At 37.0% G+C, this 19,308-nt stretch overlaps 1 protein-coding gene across 1 annotated transcript; it reads right to left on the bottom strand.

The window, feature by feature from the left end:
* Window positions 1-2,539: 2,539 nt before the first annotated feature.
* LOC136850172 (mucin-5AC-like) lies at window positions 2,540-17,018 on the bottom strand. Its single transcript, XM_067123796.1, is given in 3 exon segments — window positions 2,540-4,614; window positions 4,616-5,953; window positions 16,535-17,018. Coding segments are annotated over 2 exon segments (2,997 nt in total). The 5' UTR covers window positions 16,535-17,018; the 3' UTR covers window positions 2,540-2,955.
* Between the last annotated feature and the right edge of the window lie 2,290 nt (window positions 17,019-19,308).

The following is a 19,308-nucleotide window of genomic DNA, read 5'->3' on the forward strand; positions in this document are numbered from 1 at the left end:
TAAGTCTTGACCTTTAACCGAAAATCTTGTAGTTTTTAACTTAATAGTATTTCCTCAAGCACTGCCTTCGATGTGAGTGATGATTTCCATTTGTCTTTTACAAAATACAAATGGGCTTTTTTGTAGGTAAAGTAAAAAAAGGCTTTTAATTTTGTTTTGTTTTGACACTTTAATGTTTGAAATATGTGCAATGACTCATCAGGCTATCAAGACCAAAATATTTTAACCTTTCTGCGCAATATACCACCAACGGATCATCACAAGATTAGTAGCAGATAGTTTCAAACTATCTGAGCCAAGATGCACTTCGAAAGTTGGTTCTAGAGCCTCTAAATTTGGAACCCAAGACTAAAATCAGATTATACTTGATATCAGGAGGACTGAAAATATCAGGTCATTAAAAATGAACTGAAGACACTCTCATTTTCCTCGGTGCTCTGAAAGTGTGGGTTTGGCAGTTAATATGGAGCACGCCGTATAAATATCAGAATGTTTCTGCACTTTTGTGCATATAACAAATGAACTTACAGGTCTCAAAGATCGCAATCGGTGGAGCTGACCGGAAAAGAGGACATGCAGTAAACTGCAGCTGTCTTGTATATTAGGGTTGGCAGAACATGAGGAAGGCAGTTGAAATAGAATAAATAAGAAGGAAGAAAAAAAAATCGAGGTTTGGTATATCCTGTTTATACTATTATCTGATTATCTTTTGATTTGTACCTTGTACATTCATTATAAATTCTTGTATGTTAAGGGAGTGAATATCATGGATATCTTTTATGAACCTAATGACCTAAAGGACAGTCGTTTTGTAGGACTTACTAACTAAATTATCAACAGCAGATGTGGTGGTTGTTCTTGTTGTAATAGATTTAGTAGAAAAGTATAAATTTCCCGGCTAAACAAGAGGAGAGTATTTCGACGTGCGACATTCCGCCGACATCCTTTCCTACTAGCGTTTGTCCTGAGGACCGGAATGCTAATGAAGACGTCAGCCACGTGGTAGAAGTGGAGAGTTTTATTAAGAGAGTGGCCACTTCCGGGAGGAGTCGACAAAGAAGTGGGTGGGTCGGGTGCTGGAGGGAAGGGAGTAGTAGGTACTGGGCGTTGGGAGAGAAGTGGGCTGCGGCTCGTAAGTAGAAGAGGAGAGTCTGATCTTCAGAACCAGTATTCCAAAGGTTTTGCCACTTAATCTGTCCCCTTTTATTTTTTATTTTTTTTTTTTTTTGTGGGCTTTCTCGAAGAGCAAGATTCCTGCCAATTTGCTGGTATGATGATATTGTAACTCATCTGATTTGGTATTTCAAAGGACTGCTTACTGAAGATTATTTAGACTTATGCACATCCCTGATCTATTCTCTCATATCCTGAAGACGTGGTGAATGCTGTCTTCCCTATTTAGCTGAATGTAAAGTTACCAATACAAGCGTAGTAACTTAACTCTACGATTGACGATAGGGGTCGCAACATCATTTTATAAAAATGAAAATAGATCTATCAGTATGGTTGTCTGTCACTATCTAACCATTTTCCTCGTTGTTGAGTCATCTACTCGATTGCGTATAGTTCTTTTTCATAAGATATATTCAAGACTTTCTATTTTGGCAGCTGATATAGACGATATTCCCTCAGTCATTCTCTTTCTAATACTTTCTTCAAAATGCTAGCAAATGTTACTCTAAGACTAGAGTTTTCTCAATATTCGACGAGTCTTGAATTACTTCTTTGATCCGCAACTTATCTGTAAGAACCTAGCCAAATTAATCTGCGTTTTCATTGCTTTTTTTATCTTTTCTACAAGACCATGATAAAAAAAATTCATTGATAAAAACTGCCGGAATCCTTTCAGAGATGACGAAAAAGTATGCTAATGAAGATATTTCAAGTGAAATTTAGAAGATTGTCAATTTGTTTATTCTTGTTGGAAATCCTGAATGTTCCCTTATCGAAAATGCCCTTTTATCCCTTAATTCATATGATAACACACTGATCAGTGAAGTCGTACTCCAGCAGGCTATTGTTTCTTAAAATAAAAAAAAAACAAGAGTGTGTTCTGTCAAGTATTATGAGTGTGTGTGTGTGTGAAGGAGAGAGAGAGAGAGAGAGACATTGGTTGTAATACAAGGAAAGTGACGTGAATCAGCTAAAGCAAAAAAGAAAAGAAAACTCATGAACTATATATATATATATATATATATATATATATATATATATATATATATATATATATATATATATATATATATATATATATATATATATAATTATATATAAATATATATATATATATATATAATTATATATAAATATATATATATATATGTGTATATATATATGTATATATATATATATATATATATATATATATATATATATATATATGTGTGTGTGTGTGTGTGTGTGTGAGTGTGTGTATGTGGATTTAGATGTGTTTCCTAGTAAGGCATGAAACAATTGAATTTTGAAAATTCTTAAATCCTTTAAAACTTCAATAATTCCAGCTTAAGCAACAGCCTCAAACAGGACAAGAAAACTATTATTTTACTGAAAGTTTATTAATATGAACGTATTAACAATGAAAATGTACATGCACGCAGACATACATACTTACATACATACACACAGGGTTTAAATTGGAGGCACTGAGACGATAATGGTATGAATGACAAAAATACTTAAAAGTAAATTTACAGAACAATGATATTTTCATTCCAATTATTTCAAAGATTTTAATATTAAACATCACTGTATAGTACTTTGTCTCCTCTGGATACGACTCACACTGGCATCTACTGATAAAAGAGTCCACTGTATTATCTATTCAGTATATACAGTAAATGGTAACACTACAAAATATACTCAGAGGGAGCTATGAAAAATAACGCAATGAAGTTATAAGAGATTGATCTGTAAATATCCTAACCTAAATTTGTGTTTATGTCTATAGTCACAGGATTAGTAATAATGATCATAATGTCTTGTGTCAACAAAGTAGGATGGATCACCTATGATGGGACTCTTTATGGAAAGATTCGTGTCGCCTATTTTGTGGACTTTAGTAAGATCAGCCAGAAGATAAATATCAAACCATGGGTCACCAGTGCCCCCACCGGCCCCGGTTGGGCCGTATCCATACCCTGTGCTTCCTTGATCATAATGAGGAGTCTCAGCGTATGAACTTCGATCCCGAGTGTTTCCTGGGTGACGCTTCTGACGAGGAGCCGTATCTGATTCCTCTTCTGTTTCCTCTTCTTCTTTTTCAAGGTCTGGGGTTTCCTGTGCAGGCACAGTGCGAGAGTTTTGCACCTGTTTTCTTAAACTTTCAAGAACACTTGGTGGAAGCCCATTGAGTATTGATGTAAGCGATGGTCTCTGTGGTTCAACTTCTTTTGTGACTACCCTGATGGGAATGTTTCTATTGGTTCTCAATATTGGCCCAGAATCAGACCTCCTGTTGCTGTTGTGAGACTCCAAAACCCTCCTGTCTGATCTTGATATCGGTTTAGAAAGGATTCTATCTCTTCTCAGCAATGGCCCAGGATCTAGCCTCTGGGCAGCCTGCTTAGAAATTTTATCAATTCTCAGAATTGGGCCAGAGTCAGATCTGGCAGCAGCTACAGGTTGCTGGGTGGCAGCCTGAGCCTTTGCTCCTGGAGGGATAAAAATAGGAACATTATTAGCCTGTAGCTGAAGGGTCCTCTGGATAAGAGGAGAAAGTGCTTGCAATGGCGAAGGTATGTCTACTCTAGAAGAGATCTGGGATGCTGTAGTGGTTTCTGGTTGTGGTGATGGCGTAGGTCGGAAGTGAATAGCCTTTGGCAGAGGAATTGTAACATCCCCAAAATGTGTATCTAATGAATTTGGTGCTTGTTGGCGTAGCACTAGTTTAATGAACTCTTCTTCCTCTGGTGTTTTCTCTACTATCTGAGGTACAACTTCAGTTTGCTGAGCTGTAGGTTGACCTACTAAACTGGAGAGGAGATTAGACAGGGTGGCACCAATGCCTCCTGAGGAAGAAAATTGGGATGCTGGCTGTGTCACTGCTTGAACAATAGGTTGAACTATAGGTTGCACAACTGGCTGCACCAGTCTTTGTATCAGTGGCTGAACTATAGGCTGTGGAGTCGTAGTTTTTTGTGTTTGATGATTCACAGCCTGAAGGAGAGATGTTCTAAACGCATTAATACCAACAGGATCATCTGGTGTTTTCTTTGAATATGGTGCAGTGGCTCGGACTGGTCTTGGAAGTATGGCAGCAGGTAAGAAATTTTCAACACCAGCCAAATATGATAGTAATTCATGTCCTCTATTAGGTGGTTTCTCTGTTGGCTTTTCCTGTTTTTCTGAATTCTCGTCTTTCACTGGTTCTGTAGCACCTGGCTTTGCAGGCGAGTTTGCTTTTTCTGCAATTGAAATAATTTTCTGAATATCAAGTTTAAAAGGGTGATCAGGATTAGGTGTGATGTGAATATTTCCATGTTCATCTGTTTTGACAACAGAACCATCAATAAACAAAGGAGCACGTGTTACAGGTTCCTCTTCTGGCTCATCACTTGCTTGCCAGGATAAATCTTTTAAGTCGACAGTAACAGAGCCTGGGTGGGCTAGCACCCGTCAGGTTTCCATGTTCATCAGCACTTACGGATGGAGGAGGGGATTTTTTCTTAGGTTTTTCAGGTTCGCTCGGTGTTGTGCTGTCAGAAGGTACTATAATTGATTTTGGAGCTTGGGTTGTCAGCGTAGTTGGTTTAGGAACTGGTGTGGTTGTAGTAGTTGATTTGGGAGCTGGAGGTGATTCAGTAGTTGTTTTAGGAGGTGGTGCTGTGGCAATGTTTGAAGTAACTACTGGTTTTGATGCGCTTGGCACACTGTTCAGTGATGTAGGAGGTACTGCAGCTGGTACTGCAGCATCTTCAAAAAGCAGTGAATGCAAACTATCATCATCCAGCTGTGACAGGGAAGAAATTATATTGTCTAAAGTTACAAGCTGTATATTTCCATGCTCATCCTTAACGACATATACTTCCTCCTCTTCATTCTTAGGAGCAGAGGTAGGACCTGTGTGACGTGCAGGTCGCACTACTTCCTCAGGAACTAAATTTTGGGTGCCTAACACCACAGGTACATTTTCACTCCCTGCAGCAATGAAATTAGGTATCTGATTCACGTGAGTATGAATTGACCTTTCATTAGCAGATGGATTCAGTATTAGGTTAGTTAGTGTCCGTTCATCTAGGTGGCTTAGAGAGGAGACAATATCTTGAATAGTTACTATTTGCTGGTTACCGTGCTCATCTGTAATCAAAACTATGCTGCTGTCAGGTGTGACTGGCTCAACAGAAGGTGTTGTGTGGAGTTTTGTTGGTTTCTTCAGAGGCTTAGAATTTATGGCCTGGGTATCTTGCTGAGCAGGGTAATTGGTCCACTCGCGTAGGTCCTCAATGATATGGTTGTCGATGGTCTCAAAAACAGCTTCAATTAAAGATGGCCGTCTCGTTGTAGACTCTCTTGAGGGCCTGCTCCCGTCACTCTGATCATTGCGAAACTGATCTCTGAACAGATGATAAATAAAGTCAAGGGTACGACGCTCAGCCGTTTGGTTAACTCCATTTGCTTCTTTTTCCACTTTTGGAGGCGGCTCGTAGTTTTCGTCCTCTGTATCGACATACTCGTACTCAGGGTTTTCAAAGAACGAATCGTCGTATTCGTAATTGTAGTCGTAATCATAATTTGAAGCATATTCATCTTCCGCCTTCTGGGAATCCTTGGTACTGGTAGTAACTCTGTTTATGTCATTAAGGGAATAGGATGCTGGCACAGTCGTCTCTATGGGCCTAGGAGGCTCACCGCCAAGAATTTCTGCCCACGTCAACCCTTTACTCTCTCTGTCTAGGTCCTCGGTGTTCGCTGTCAGAGCCACACAACCGATCAACAGCAACTTGAACCACCGCATCTGCAAAAAAAAAAAAACAGAAAGACAGCATTTCAGTCAACGCAAATTCATTGGAAAAATACAGTGAAACAACACATTACTGTACTTGGTTCTGAACGTAATGGAAGCTCAAAAAATAAAATCTGAATGAAACATCTCCAATTTGTGAAAGGCAATTTTTTATTTAAAGCAACACGTTAAACACCTTTTGAAACAGCAATAAAAGTATGTAGTGTTCTTATAGTTCGTAAAATTATTAGTAGACGATAATGCACTCTATAAGCAACAGCAGGTTACTGTCTTCTTTAAATTTAACACATGCACTCACTAACGCAACGCATACACACACTCTCATGCTCTCTCTCTCTCTCTCTCTCTCTCTGATGGAACAAGTGGCTGCCACTGTCATCCTTCAGCCATTAAATCACGGATAATCCCCAAAAGAAGGAATCTTCCCCAGTGCCTGGCTTCTGCTTCATCATTCCCTCTTCCCATGATCCTTCCTTCTATGAGGAACGGATCTGACGTCACTCATGAATACAGTTATTGCTCTCTGTTAGCATTTCACGTGTCGTTTCACCTCGATCCAGTTCCTTCTGTACAATCGGTCGCTGTTGGTTGGGCAGAGTCCATAGTCCCACACCAGGCCTCTTATTCCGTTCCACAAGGGCAAGGGTAGTACAAGGCGGGCTTAATCTAGACCAACAGCCAAGTACAGCTGTAACTAATAATGTCCCTGACATTCTTAATCACACATTTTTAGTTTTCTGTAAAGAAAACTGTTGTGCCGAATTTGTCTGTCCGTCTGCACTTTATTCTGTCTGCACTTTTTTCTGTCCGCACTTTTTCTGTCCGCACCTTTTCTGTCCAACCTTCTTAGCCACGTAAAATAAGTCTAATCCTTCGGGCCAGCCCTAGGAGAGCTGTTAATCTGCTTAGTGGTCTGGTAAAACTAAGCTATACTTAACTTTAACTCAGATCTTAAAAACTACTGAGGCTAGAGGGCTGCAAATTCGTATGCTGATCATCCACCCTCCAATAATCAAACATACCAAATTGCATCCCTTTAGCTTCAGTAGTTTTTTCTTTTTAAGGTTAAAGTTAGCCATAATCGTGCTTCTGGCAACGCTATGGGATAGGCCACCACTGGGCCGTGGTTAAAGTTTCATGGGCAGCGGCTCATACAACATTATACCAAGACCAATTAAAAAAATAGATCTACTTTCGGTGTCATTAATTATACGCCAGCGGCTGTACAGAAAACTCGATTGCGCCGAAGAAACTTCGGCGCATTTTTACCTGTTAAAGTATATGAAGGCGTCAAAGACCTTTGATGCTGTAATACCAGTTTACGATGTAAGTCACTTGATCGATCGATACTCATTTCCAAGCCGTGGTGGAAGCAGAGGAGAATTTAGGACGTAAATATTGAATAAAATGCAAAGAGAAAGCGCCACAAGGTTACCAAGTTCAATAACAGCCAACAGCAACAACGTTCGTATGCCACTGTGTGTGTGTGTGTGTGTGTTATACATCTCTTTACATTTCGTTAACATGTGTATACTTATTATTCCCAGCGGACTCGTGTACAGAATGCAACAAAGGAAATCGCTTTGGAAAGTTAAAGGGCGTTTTGTCGGAAAGGAAGACAGTTAAATAAACAAACACTAATATACAAGAACTCCTCTTTATGGTTCGTTTCGCCATAGCTAGAAGGAAGTAAGAGGCGTAACAACGATTTTCTCCAGTATTTATTTTTTTCCCCAGAAATTCTGCAGCTTTCAAGCACGTAAAGCCTGAAGCCACATCTTGAATTCTGTTTTACCTGGATTCGGCCTCTGAACAATTGCCACATTTTAAGCTAAGAAATAAGTCTTAGGTTTTCAAAGTTTACACTTCCTGCTGTTTATACGTCTGGTGTTTTCACTTACTTTCTTTCTTGTGTGTGTGTGTGTGTTTTTTTTTTTGTCTTTCTGTGGTCGTTAACGTTTTCGAGTTATGCTAGTGAATGGAAAGTCGTTGACTTTAAACTGGAAGAGATAAGTCGCAAACATACAACAAAATATTTGCGCATATATTGTACATGCAAACACGCCCACACGAACATACATATATGCATATATATATATACATATATATATATATATATATATAATATATATATATATATATATATATATATATATATATATATATGTGTGTGTGTGTGTGTGTGTGTGTGTGTGTGTATGTGTATGTATGTATATATCAAGATGTTTAAATCTATATATATATGTAGTATTATACATATATATATATATATATATATATATATATATATATATATATATATATATATATATATATATATATTGTATTTAGCCAAAGGAAACATATAATTATCTTTTCATAAAATGAAAATCGCTCTTTCCATGTAATGACAGGAAATTTTCCATCTTTACCTTTCTAGTGGTGTTTCAACTTTTTGTTGTTGTTGATCTTCCTCAACGTATTACAACCTGACATGATATTCCGCTTCCAATTTTTGTCTCTTTTATAAAGTAAAAGTGTCGCGTTGCCATTAGAAATTCTGTATTTCATCTCCACGTCGTAAGAATAGCCCGATGGACGATGCCGTGAAGAAATTAAATTTCAATCTAATAAACTGTTACTACAAGTAAATGTTACCTCTACATAAGAGAGAGAGAGAGAGAGAGAGAGAGAGAGAGAGAGAGAGAGAACAAACTAGCATGATATACACCATAAAAGAATGAAACTGAAGACAAAATGCAAGTTATTTGCTTTTAAAATGAGAGAGAGAGAGAGAGAGAGAGAGAGAGAGAGAGAGAGAGAGAGAGAGAGAGAGAGAGCAAACTAGCATAATATTCGCCATAAAAAGAACAATATCTGAAGTGTTTCACGCAAGTTATTTGCTTTCAAAATGAGAGAGAGAGAGAGAGAGAGAGAGAGAGAGAGAGAGAGAGAGAGAGAGCGACGACAAGAGCGCATAATATCCGCTATGAAAAGAAAGTACATTGTCCGCCCAACTGCCCTGGGCCATACTACGCCGTGTGATCAAGCGGCCACCCTGCGCACAATCTGTATCATCTAGTCAAACCGCCTGTCATGCAAATGGATGAAATGGGGATCTCTGAGATCCTGAGAGAAGATACATTCCCTGGGATGTATCATTTAATGGCGTGTGTTCTGTATCTCGCAAAGTGTTTGAACCGTTTAACTAGTTCCTATTTCTAAGTTGTGAGCACAGTCTGAAATCGCTCTTTAAAAATGTATGCTACCTGGGGTTCACTTTTGAGTATACACATGAATATTAAAGTTGGTTCGTAATATTCATTTTGTAATTTTAATTAGATAGCCAGTCTAAAGTTATAAAGTTGGTGGTTAGTTTTAGTTAATTTAAAGTCAGTCAGCTTATGCCAGCATTGGCCTTTGCCCAAAGGTGGCCAGTAGGCTTGGTAAGTGTTAAAGAAAATGTGGGCCTGGTGTGGATATCTGAACTCGGAACAACCACCGGAAACGAGATATGCAAGTGTCTTACAGTTAAGTTTCACTTACTGTTGTCATTAAGGTACTGAACTACCGAGAGCTGTATTTCAGGTGATGTTCTGTTGCATTGTATTCATGTTCTATTAAAAGAATTTTTTGCCTTGGAGGTACCTCTGCTCTTTATCAATTTGCCTTTGCCACCTTTGGAGGGCTTAGTGTTGCCAAATGGATTTCAGTTTTATACCCTAAATCTGCCCGGTGGATTTTTTCTCTTTCTCTTCTTTGATATATTCTATTATACTATGGTCAGATTTCCCTAAATTTCGCACACTGTAATTATTTTTGTATAAAACAGCAAAATTCATCTCAATCTAACGTCTTTACCTCGAAGTAGTTGAGGCGAAAAGTCATTAAGTCATTAGATCTCAGGCCAAGGGTTTATTGATCCTAAGAATTCCTCACACGTCATGGCGTTATGATTGGTTGATTGACCTCTGGATCTGGTGTTGCGTTAGAAAAAAAAAAGTAATGTACACGTCATCGACCTCAGATCCATTGGTAAACTCAGCGGGATATCGACACAAATTGTTTCTTGGCCGAACAACATGTTAAAGTCTTAAGGTCAACAGCCCAGACGGAGGAAAATCGTGATCATTCTTTAGACCTTGATCGTGGTGACCTTGAACTAACCCTTTGTCTTAATGAAACGTCTAGAACGTTCGCAATGCCTCAGAGAAAATTGTTAGGATTTGAAGGTCACCGACCCGGTTCGATGACCTATTGTTGGTTTTACGTTAAGTACTCTGAAAATTAGTCTGATCAAGGGGATTAGTGTACAGCCTTTTGCATCAAACTGGACTCACTACTTCCGGGATGTTTGTAAGGTTATCCATGATAAAAGACTTTCATTTCCAGCACTTTTTAAACCTTGTACTGTTTACAAAAATAGGAAAGTATTGGCCAGTGCGTACACCCTCTGCTTCATTTTCGAATGACTGCCTTTTTACGTTTGTTTAATTATGGCTTATGTTAAAAAAAATTGGTACTTGTTCGAGGTGTCTGAAGATGCAAGTAACCTTGACTTTTCTCTTTTAAGAATCCAGGCTATCTCGTTGATCCTTAAATAAATTTGTTTCAAAACTCGCAAACTACATAAATACTGGCGTATTTATTTAAGAAAGACACAATTATATACACACACATGAATAAGTATGTATGTATATATATATATATATATATATATATATATATATATATATATATATATATATATATTAAATAAAATGTGTGTGTATGATATAAATCACAGAAACTGCTTAAATATATAAAAAATATATATAAAGTGTGTTTAGGGGTGCCGTCAAGCACGGAAACTCAGTACCCTGACTGTGGAAGACCAATGTACAGAAGCTGAGGCATAACCCATGACTTGGGAACAAGGGCTATATGGTCTCCATCCGGCGTTTGAAAACCGAATAAGGCATCCGAGACTCACCAGTATCCACAAATAGCTGCAAAGGTTCAGTACGAGCGTTATCTCCGGATTTACTCTTCTCGAACATAAAATCACAGTGCATTCATTTGCGATTAAGAGTGTATATTTGCAAAATATTGTATATTCGTGCAACGTTGTATATTGGAATAATTGCTTATGTTGAATAGGAAGTGAATACAGCGACAGAAATATAAGACGGTTTGCCCACCCAGACCTCTAATTTATGCCAGTTTTTAAAAATCTGGAAAGAAAACCTGAACTGGGCTGGATTCCAGCGGGTAGGACCCGTTCAGGGTATCTCCGACAATGATCTCACTATTTTGGAAATAGGCGAACCACTTTCTCTGCAAGGTCTGTTTGTGTTTGTTTTTCGTGATGGATGAAACCAGAAACGCTGGGTGTTCGCTTTGAAGAACTTTCGAACCAGTTAGAGGTGCGTCCGGTCAGGGCTTTGGCTGGGAAGTGGGGACGGGTCTTTTGCTTGTGAAATCTGGCAACTTTCATTTCCTGTGCTTATCAGTCGGGAGTTCGCGTGTCTTCATGATCTTAAGAGTGACAAGTAATGACTGCCTAATCCCTTTGACGTAAGGTCCAGTGGCCATTGGAAGAGAGCTTGGGGCTAGTGACCTCATCCCAAAAATCAGTACTTAGAAAACTGTCACAGGGCCTTGGGAATCTGATATGAGCGTCATTGGTTTGAATGAAATCTAGGAAACCAAAATTCAGTCAATAAGTCAAATCCCGAGCAAATACAATTCAACTGGCGATGTTACTGAAAATGTGTTGCTTCTGACAGGCCAAGGAAAAATGAATAAAGTTGGTTTCATCTGATTTCAAGGATTTTTTTTTTTTTAGTAAAGACGAATCTCAATTATGATTTTCATCTTCTGCTCACGATCGAAGCTCTCGACTTTGATATCACTGGTTTGGTATATATATATATATATATATATATATATATATATATATATATATATATATATATATATATTTTGTGAGAGAGATCTGCGTATGGGATAAAATTTTATTAGTCTTTATCATCCTAAAATATCATTCTACGATAAATAGATAATCATTGCCACCTTAGGAACGTCGCTAAAACAGGCACTTCAGAAATAAGTAAACAATAAAAGAAAAGGTTATAAACCTCGTGATTAAGCCACGGATTTCAATGGCGGTAAAGAACCGGTTTAACTTCACCGTAACTAAACAATCGAGACATGCTCTAATAACACTGAAGAATGCAGGATTTAGTCTTATTTATATTATTAAGCAAATATTAATTTAAATGAAGATATAATGTCAGAATTTGTCGGGATTTCGTTAACATGACTTATTTTGAGTTGAGCTGAGTTGAGTTGAGTTGAATATAGAACTTAGGAAAAAGGCCAAGTACTGGGACCTATGAGGTCATTCAGCGCTGAAACGGAAATTGACAGTAAAAGGTTTGAAAGGTGTAACAGGAGGAAAACCTCAAAGCAGTTGCACTATGAATCAATTGTTAGGAAAGGGTGGAAAGTAAGATGGAAGAAAGAGAAAATGAAATGATGTACAGTAAAAGGAACGAAAGGGGTTGCAGCAAGGGACCGAAGGCACGCGGCAAAGAACCTTAAGTAATGCCTACAGTGCACCGCTTGATGTGCGTTGGCGTCACTACCCCACTACGGGAATGACTTGCTTTGAAGATATGTTTAGTATGATGAGAAGGCTTTACTATCTTTATCAAAAGTTAAGTTAAGTATATCTTAGTTTAACCAGACCACTGAGCTGATTAACAGCTGTCCTAGGGCTGCCCGAAGGATCAGACTTATTTTACGTGGCTAAGAACCAACTGGTTACCTAGCAACGGGACCTACAGCTTATTGTGGAATCCGAACCACATTATGACGAGAAATGAATTTCTATCACCAGAAATAAATTCCTCTAATTCTTCATTGACCGGTCGAAGAGTCGAACGCTGGGCCAACAGCGTGCTAGCCGAGAGCTCTACCCACCCATCAAATGAAGAACTTATCTTTATAAAAAATCTGGGGATTACGGAAGCAGGGAGACAGTTCCAGAGCTTGGTGGAAGAGGTAAGGAAACCGAGGAAGCAGTTGCCAAACCAAGTTATCGGAGGATTTTGTACTGGAGCCATTCAGTTGTTACCCGTCTCCCTGTTTTTTCTTAAAGAAAATTTATTTCCTTTCACGAGTAAATCTGGCGTTATATTACCACCTGATCAGACAGCTATTATGATATTTTTATGGCAATTTGATTGCCTTTTCATCAGTAAATGGAAGTTCAAATTTTACTCATTCCACAGGATATCTTTGATTTTCTGCATTTTATGAAGCAATTTAAAAAATTTCTATTGGAAAAAAATATCAACGGATTATTTATATTTTCGCCAAGTTAGTGTCTTATTAGGATTTCAGAACATTGTTTTATGCTCCCTGACATTATTATTATTATTATTATTATTATTATTATTATTATTATTATTATTATTATTATTATTATTATTATTATTATTATTATTATGTGAAAAATGAGAGAGCAATGAAGTTTAGAGTACATTTCAACATATGTAATAATAAGTATCAAATAATTCATTAACCTGAATTTTATAGGTCACAGGCCAAGATCTGGGTGAGTAAACCTTGGCATTGGCGGTATTACCGTGAGTACTAAAGCATATAAAGGATATAACGGGGACTCGTCATTAACTCAGTTAATATTCGAACAGATTAAAATTCAAAGCCAAATCACATCTTCATAGATACAATGGCTGTTAATAATTACTTTTAATTGCTGGTGGATAAGGTGGTACTAGGATTACTATATCTAAGGTTAAGGTCAATGGCCCACCTTGAACGGCCTCGTGAGTATGACTGATTTAACACAGTCAAATGGCATCGCAGGTATGAATACCGAACAACAAAACTGGACTAGAAAAGGAATTCATATGGATACACTGACTTATAAACAAGTTTCTAAAGGTGTCTATGGACACTGATCAAAAGAAAAATGAAATTGAAACAGGGAATTACACAGCAAAGATCATGGGATTAAAAAAAGGAAGACAATTTGAAAAGACAACTTTGTGAATATAGTATTTTCTTAGCCGGGGTGGATGTTTCTAATTACTAAGATATGACAGGGTAAATGACCTACTTATGCTATATGTATGAACACCGTTATTGTTATTATTATTATTATTATTATTATTATTATTATTATTATTATTATTATATCTCCATATATAAATATATATATATATATATTATCATGTGTTTATATATATACTATATATGTATGTATATACTATACATATATATATATATATGATATATATACACACACACACAGAAGTAATCAACACAGTCACGTGTGGAATAGAAATAAATTTCTGACTCACATCGAGATCGAACTCAGGTCTTTCAATTGAAAGCCAAGGGTGCTACCAACAACTGAAACACGTAGGTCACGAAACCTGGGTTCTGATCCTGATTTATGTCAGATAATTTGTTTATGTATATATATATATATATATGTATATATATATGTGTGTGTGTGTGTGTCTGTGCGCAAAAGACAATTTTCTTTAATAGAAGACTAGTGTTCACTGTTACAAGAAGGGGTGGAGCATATTTACGACTACAAATGGTAATGAGAAGATTTCAGTGGGAGTTGTGATAGCGGAAGCAAAAACAGAATAGCAATGGTTGCAACAATGGTGTTATTAATACTGTAACGGGATAAATTCTTAAACAGCATTGCGATGAATCAATTAACCATGAAATGGAAAAGAATCATTATTCACTGTCATCAAGTAAAAGTTGATAAAACAAATAAACATAACCTAATTTATAGAAGTCTAATCAAATGACCTAACCAAGCTAATTTATAGATGTCATCTCATGACCTAGCCAATTCATGACAAAAGCTAAATTGTAGAAATTGACTCATGGCATGCGGTAAGTTATGAACATCCAACTCATAACTTGACTTTATTTTTCCCCTAGCTGTCAGGCTTTGTTCCATAACACAGGGTATCTTATTGCAGAGGGGTATGACTATGGGCAGTTTAGAAAGGGTGGGTACAGATCGGATATTACTATAATAGTTAGTTCATCTTTAGCCGGACTGCTGGTATGGTCACTAGTGTCGTGACATGCCGCTCAGATGTCGCGAGTTCGCGCCTCCCCCAACGCTATGAAAAATCACTGGCTTTGTATCATGATCAGCGTAAGGTCTGCTGTGGGAGGTTGAAACCAACATTCTTTGGAAGCTTGAATTTCAAATCAATGGCCCCTGTGTGCTTGTTCCGTGTGAATAGGTTTCATCTACCAAAATAATAATAATATCTGTGTGTTATCTTTGCAAAGATAAAAGCATATATATTAGTAATGACAAGTAGATAACACAGAAATATAGTGTCGCCAGGGAGCACGTTAAGAGTGATTAAAATTCCTTTGCTGAAAATGGAGCATCCACTTTACAATACCGTGTCCATGTAGCATACAAATATACTCTTGCACGAAGTGGTAATGCAGTAAAATATTTCGTCTATGCTTTAGAAAATTGTAATAAAATATGTTTATCTGGTCTGTCATTATGAAACGGCCTGAGAGCGATTAGTGAAATCGTTTAAATCAAAAGTTTTTTGTTTAAGAATAAAGAAGCTCCAGAGACCAAGTTAAATATAAATAAAGCTAGTGACGTGTAACTGAAGAGGTTTGGGGCCAATAATGAATTTGCGAAAGTGTGCGAGAAATTTTGGACGTTGCCACACTTAGTTTCCATTCAAATGCCACAGTCAGGTTGTGACAACCGTCAAATTTCAATAAAAATGTTTTACCAAGAAACGAGGGGAAAGCTTTGGGTAAAATGATACACAGTATATCTGTCTATCTACACACACACACACACATATATATATATATATATATATATATATATATATATATATATATATATATATATAATATTTCTCTGCTTAATATTCCTTTATATATATATATATATATATATATATATATATATATATATATATATATATATATATATAACATTTCTCTGCTTAACTCATTCTGCTTTATCTAAATGAATGTCATGTTGAACTACATAATCAGTTGATGGAAAAGGAATAGTCTCATATAACTAAAATTAGCAAAAAGTTGTACAATAGATTTCTAGGAAATATGAAATATATTGGAATATAATTCTGTTTTTTTTTTTTAGCTGAAAACACTTAATGATATGCAGAAGACGATTTAAATGAACGTCAGAGCGATGACAAGAAAGATACGCATCAAAATATAGGTTACACCTCAGGTGTCAATTTCTCTCCCTCTCTCCTTTATGACTTATTTTGTCCCATCGACTGAGTTTCTCCTTCCCAAGACTAAGTCAGACTTTTCAATTAAATAAAACTAATGTTTCTCAACGGCCAGTTAAACGTAAACTATTCAAAGCCTTTGAATATTTTCGATCTAAATGAACTGCAACCCCTCACGCGTCTTGGTCACTCACTTTCTAAGATCTTATCCTGGGGTGTTTCTCTCGTCCGCATTTTCCCACTTTTATTCTCTCCACTTTCACTCGTTGATAGTCTATTCTTAAGTTTCTATATTTACCTTTGTGTATTGGCGATGGTGATGATGATGATTATGAATAAGTCCTCTTGATTCTACCAAGAAATATCAACAGAAAACTAATATTTCAGTAGAATATCCAGAACGATTGTTTTTTCTTTTTTCTTGTAGGTTGCAGAAAGTACACACTCCAGTTTGACTTAAAGTTATTGATCTTGTTCCCCACCACGCCCCCACAATGTATCAGATCACATCTTAAACAATATTACTTTGAAAGTTCCTTTCTCAATCACTATAAAAGTATCAAAACAAACCATAACACCAGCGTGTCAAAAATAAGTGGTCTGGAGTGTAAAATGTCAACAATATAACAAGGAATTAACGAAGTCTTTCTGTAGCACGTGTGCGGTGGTTCGAAAAAGTGTTGACAGTTCGTGTCAAGTTCGTCGGTGGGTCGGAGAAAATCTGCAGCACATCCGTTGCCTTCAGCCGCTCGAAATGGACTGGGAACGTGCACCAGTCGAGAGCGTATATTGCAGCAAAGCCGCCTTCAAGTTTTGCCCGGTCAGAATGCTGATCAGACAGGTAAGGGGTAACAGGTGTCGGATTGGGGAGGGTGTGTGATCGGACCAAAGACGCCTGGAATAAAAAAAAAAAAAAAACCTATAGCCTCAGATGCTCTCTCTCTCTCCAGAGAAAGTCCCATAGCCGTGTTTTTGTGTTTTGTGGATCTTGATGTTGATGACAGTGATATCAGTCGTATTACCAAATTCCGGGTGAAGTGGCATTCCCCCTTCGAAAAGGCGTGTGTTTGGGTTTTCGTAGATACATATGTTGCTATTTTGTTTTTAAACTTTACATACGACTGGGAAGAGGAACGATACTAGTTTGATTAAAGAAACAGCTAGGTTAGGCTATTAGTAGACAAGTAGGTTAGCCTAATAGCAGGCAAGCAGTTAAGTCTAATGGCAGACTTCCTGAATATAGCCTATCACGATTGGAGGCTAGGGATTTTCGTACAACCGCCCCGAAGTTGATACTCATTTACATAGGATATAGTTAGAAACAAATTATACTGTTCCCTACCATAATTTAAGGCATATGAAACTAACAGCCCCAGAATTTGTAACAGTCATCGTTAGTACCATTGTAACTGTCTGGCACGAGAATCTTTTAAGTAGGCCTAAGTCAATTTTATCAAAAATATCTCGATGTCATTATGTTAAGCCCACTGCTAGAAGTGAGATTTCTTTTGTGTGTGCTTTAGAAGAGATATTGTGAACTTGGGAAGTTGAAATAGGCCAATCGTGCAACTGTTACACAGAAACGTCCAGATGATCAAGCATCTGGAAGTTCAAGTTCACCTGACCGTACTAGACCTGACTTTGAAAGTCATGTTATAACCATGACTGGTTGGACTCGGTGATGGAGTGTGGTAAGCAGTAAGGTACAAAAAAATTAGCAGGAAAACCCAGGTGAATGGGATTATATACTGTTTATAAGATTATATATATATATATATATATATATATATATATATATATATATATATATATATATATATATATATATATATATATATATATATATATTACAGTATATGTGTGTGTGTGTTTAACTTGAAAGGATTGTTGATCTAGGTCTCCTACAAGGAAGTAAGTGTGGACATCGAATGTGATGGACAGGAAAAAAAAAGGGAGGTTGTTGAAGCTGGTCACATAAATTGTTTGTTAGCGAATGTGACGTAAGAAGAATGGTTGAGAAATGTGGAGATTTGTAGAGTGACTGGAAGAAAAATATCGCAAGTGAAAGGATAGATCCAAATATTTGAGACAGTTTGTTCCTGAGCAAAGGATGGAGCACGATGGGTTAGTGAAACGAATGTATAATTCGAAGTGTTAAGAGGAATGAGTAGAGGAAGACCTTGAAAGTGCTAGACAGGTAGTCACAGGAGGTACTGGAAAGAAAGATCCTCAGTAGCCAGGAAGCGTGAGAATGCTTGCATAGAGCGATGTGAATAGGTGGGCCCGACATGCCGTCTGGGGAGGTGTGCGAAGTGGCAAATTTTGGGGAAGTTTCTTGTTTGGGGTCGTCTGCGATTCAACGTAATATGAATGTGACAATAACCATTGTCTCCGTTCTGTCTGGAGCCGTCCCCTGCGAAACAAATAGCTCATATACACACACACACACATATATATATATATATATATATATATATATATATATATATATATATATATATATATATATATATTTATATATATATATATATATATATATATATATATATATATATATATATATATATAGATAGATAGATAGATAGATAATATTGTGTGTGTGTATGTGTGTGTTTTAGAGTAAAACCTAACCTAACCTTGGTACTGCCTAAACAAAACTACTGATAAATTGATGAAGTTGTTTGAATTTTTCATATAAGGTATGCTGTTATTTTTGTATACAGTAGGCTATATACCGGCAAATATGCATGATTACTAATTTAATCAGATTACTCTAGGAGGTGTAGTTGTTACACTTTCACAGTTCCGAAATTCAATAAATTTTCAGTTAATTTTTGACTGCTCGCATCGTTTACATTTAAATATAACTGTAAACATATTCACGTTTTACCTCCGACTCTTGAAGAAAGCAATAAACTTTAAGGGAAATCGCTTTTACCGAAAAAAAGATGAATATGAGAGTCGTTTTGACAACCGCAGCACACACGTGTGCAGGATTATAGGTTAGTGTCATGCACCAGCGATTTCTACCAACTTGGTTGTTCATGGTTTTGGGAATGTTCAAAGGAATTA

The sequence above is a fragment of the Macrobrachium rosenbergii genome, chromosome 21 (genome assembly GCF_040412425.1).
Source record: "Macrobrachium rosenbergii isolate ZJJX-2024 chromosome 21, ASM4041242v1, whole genome shotgun sequence".
NCBI lineage: Eukaryota > Metazoa > Arthropoda > Malacostraca > Decapoda > Palaemonidae > Macrobrachium > Macrobrachium rosenbergii.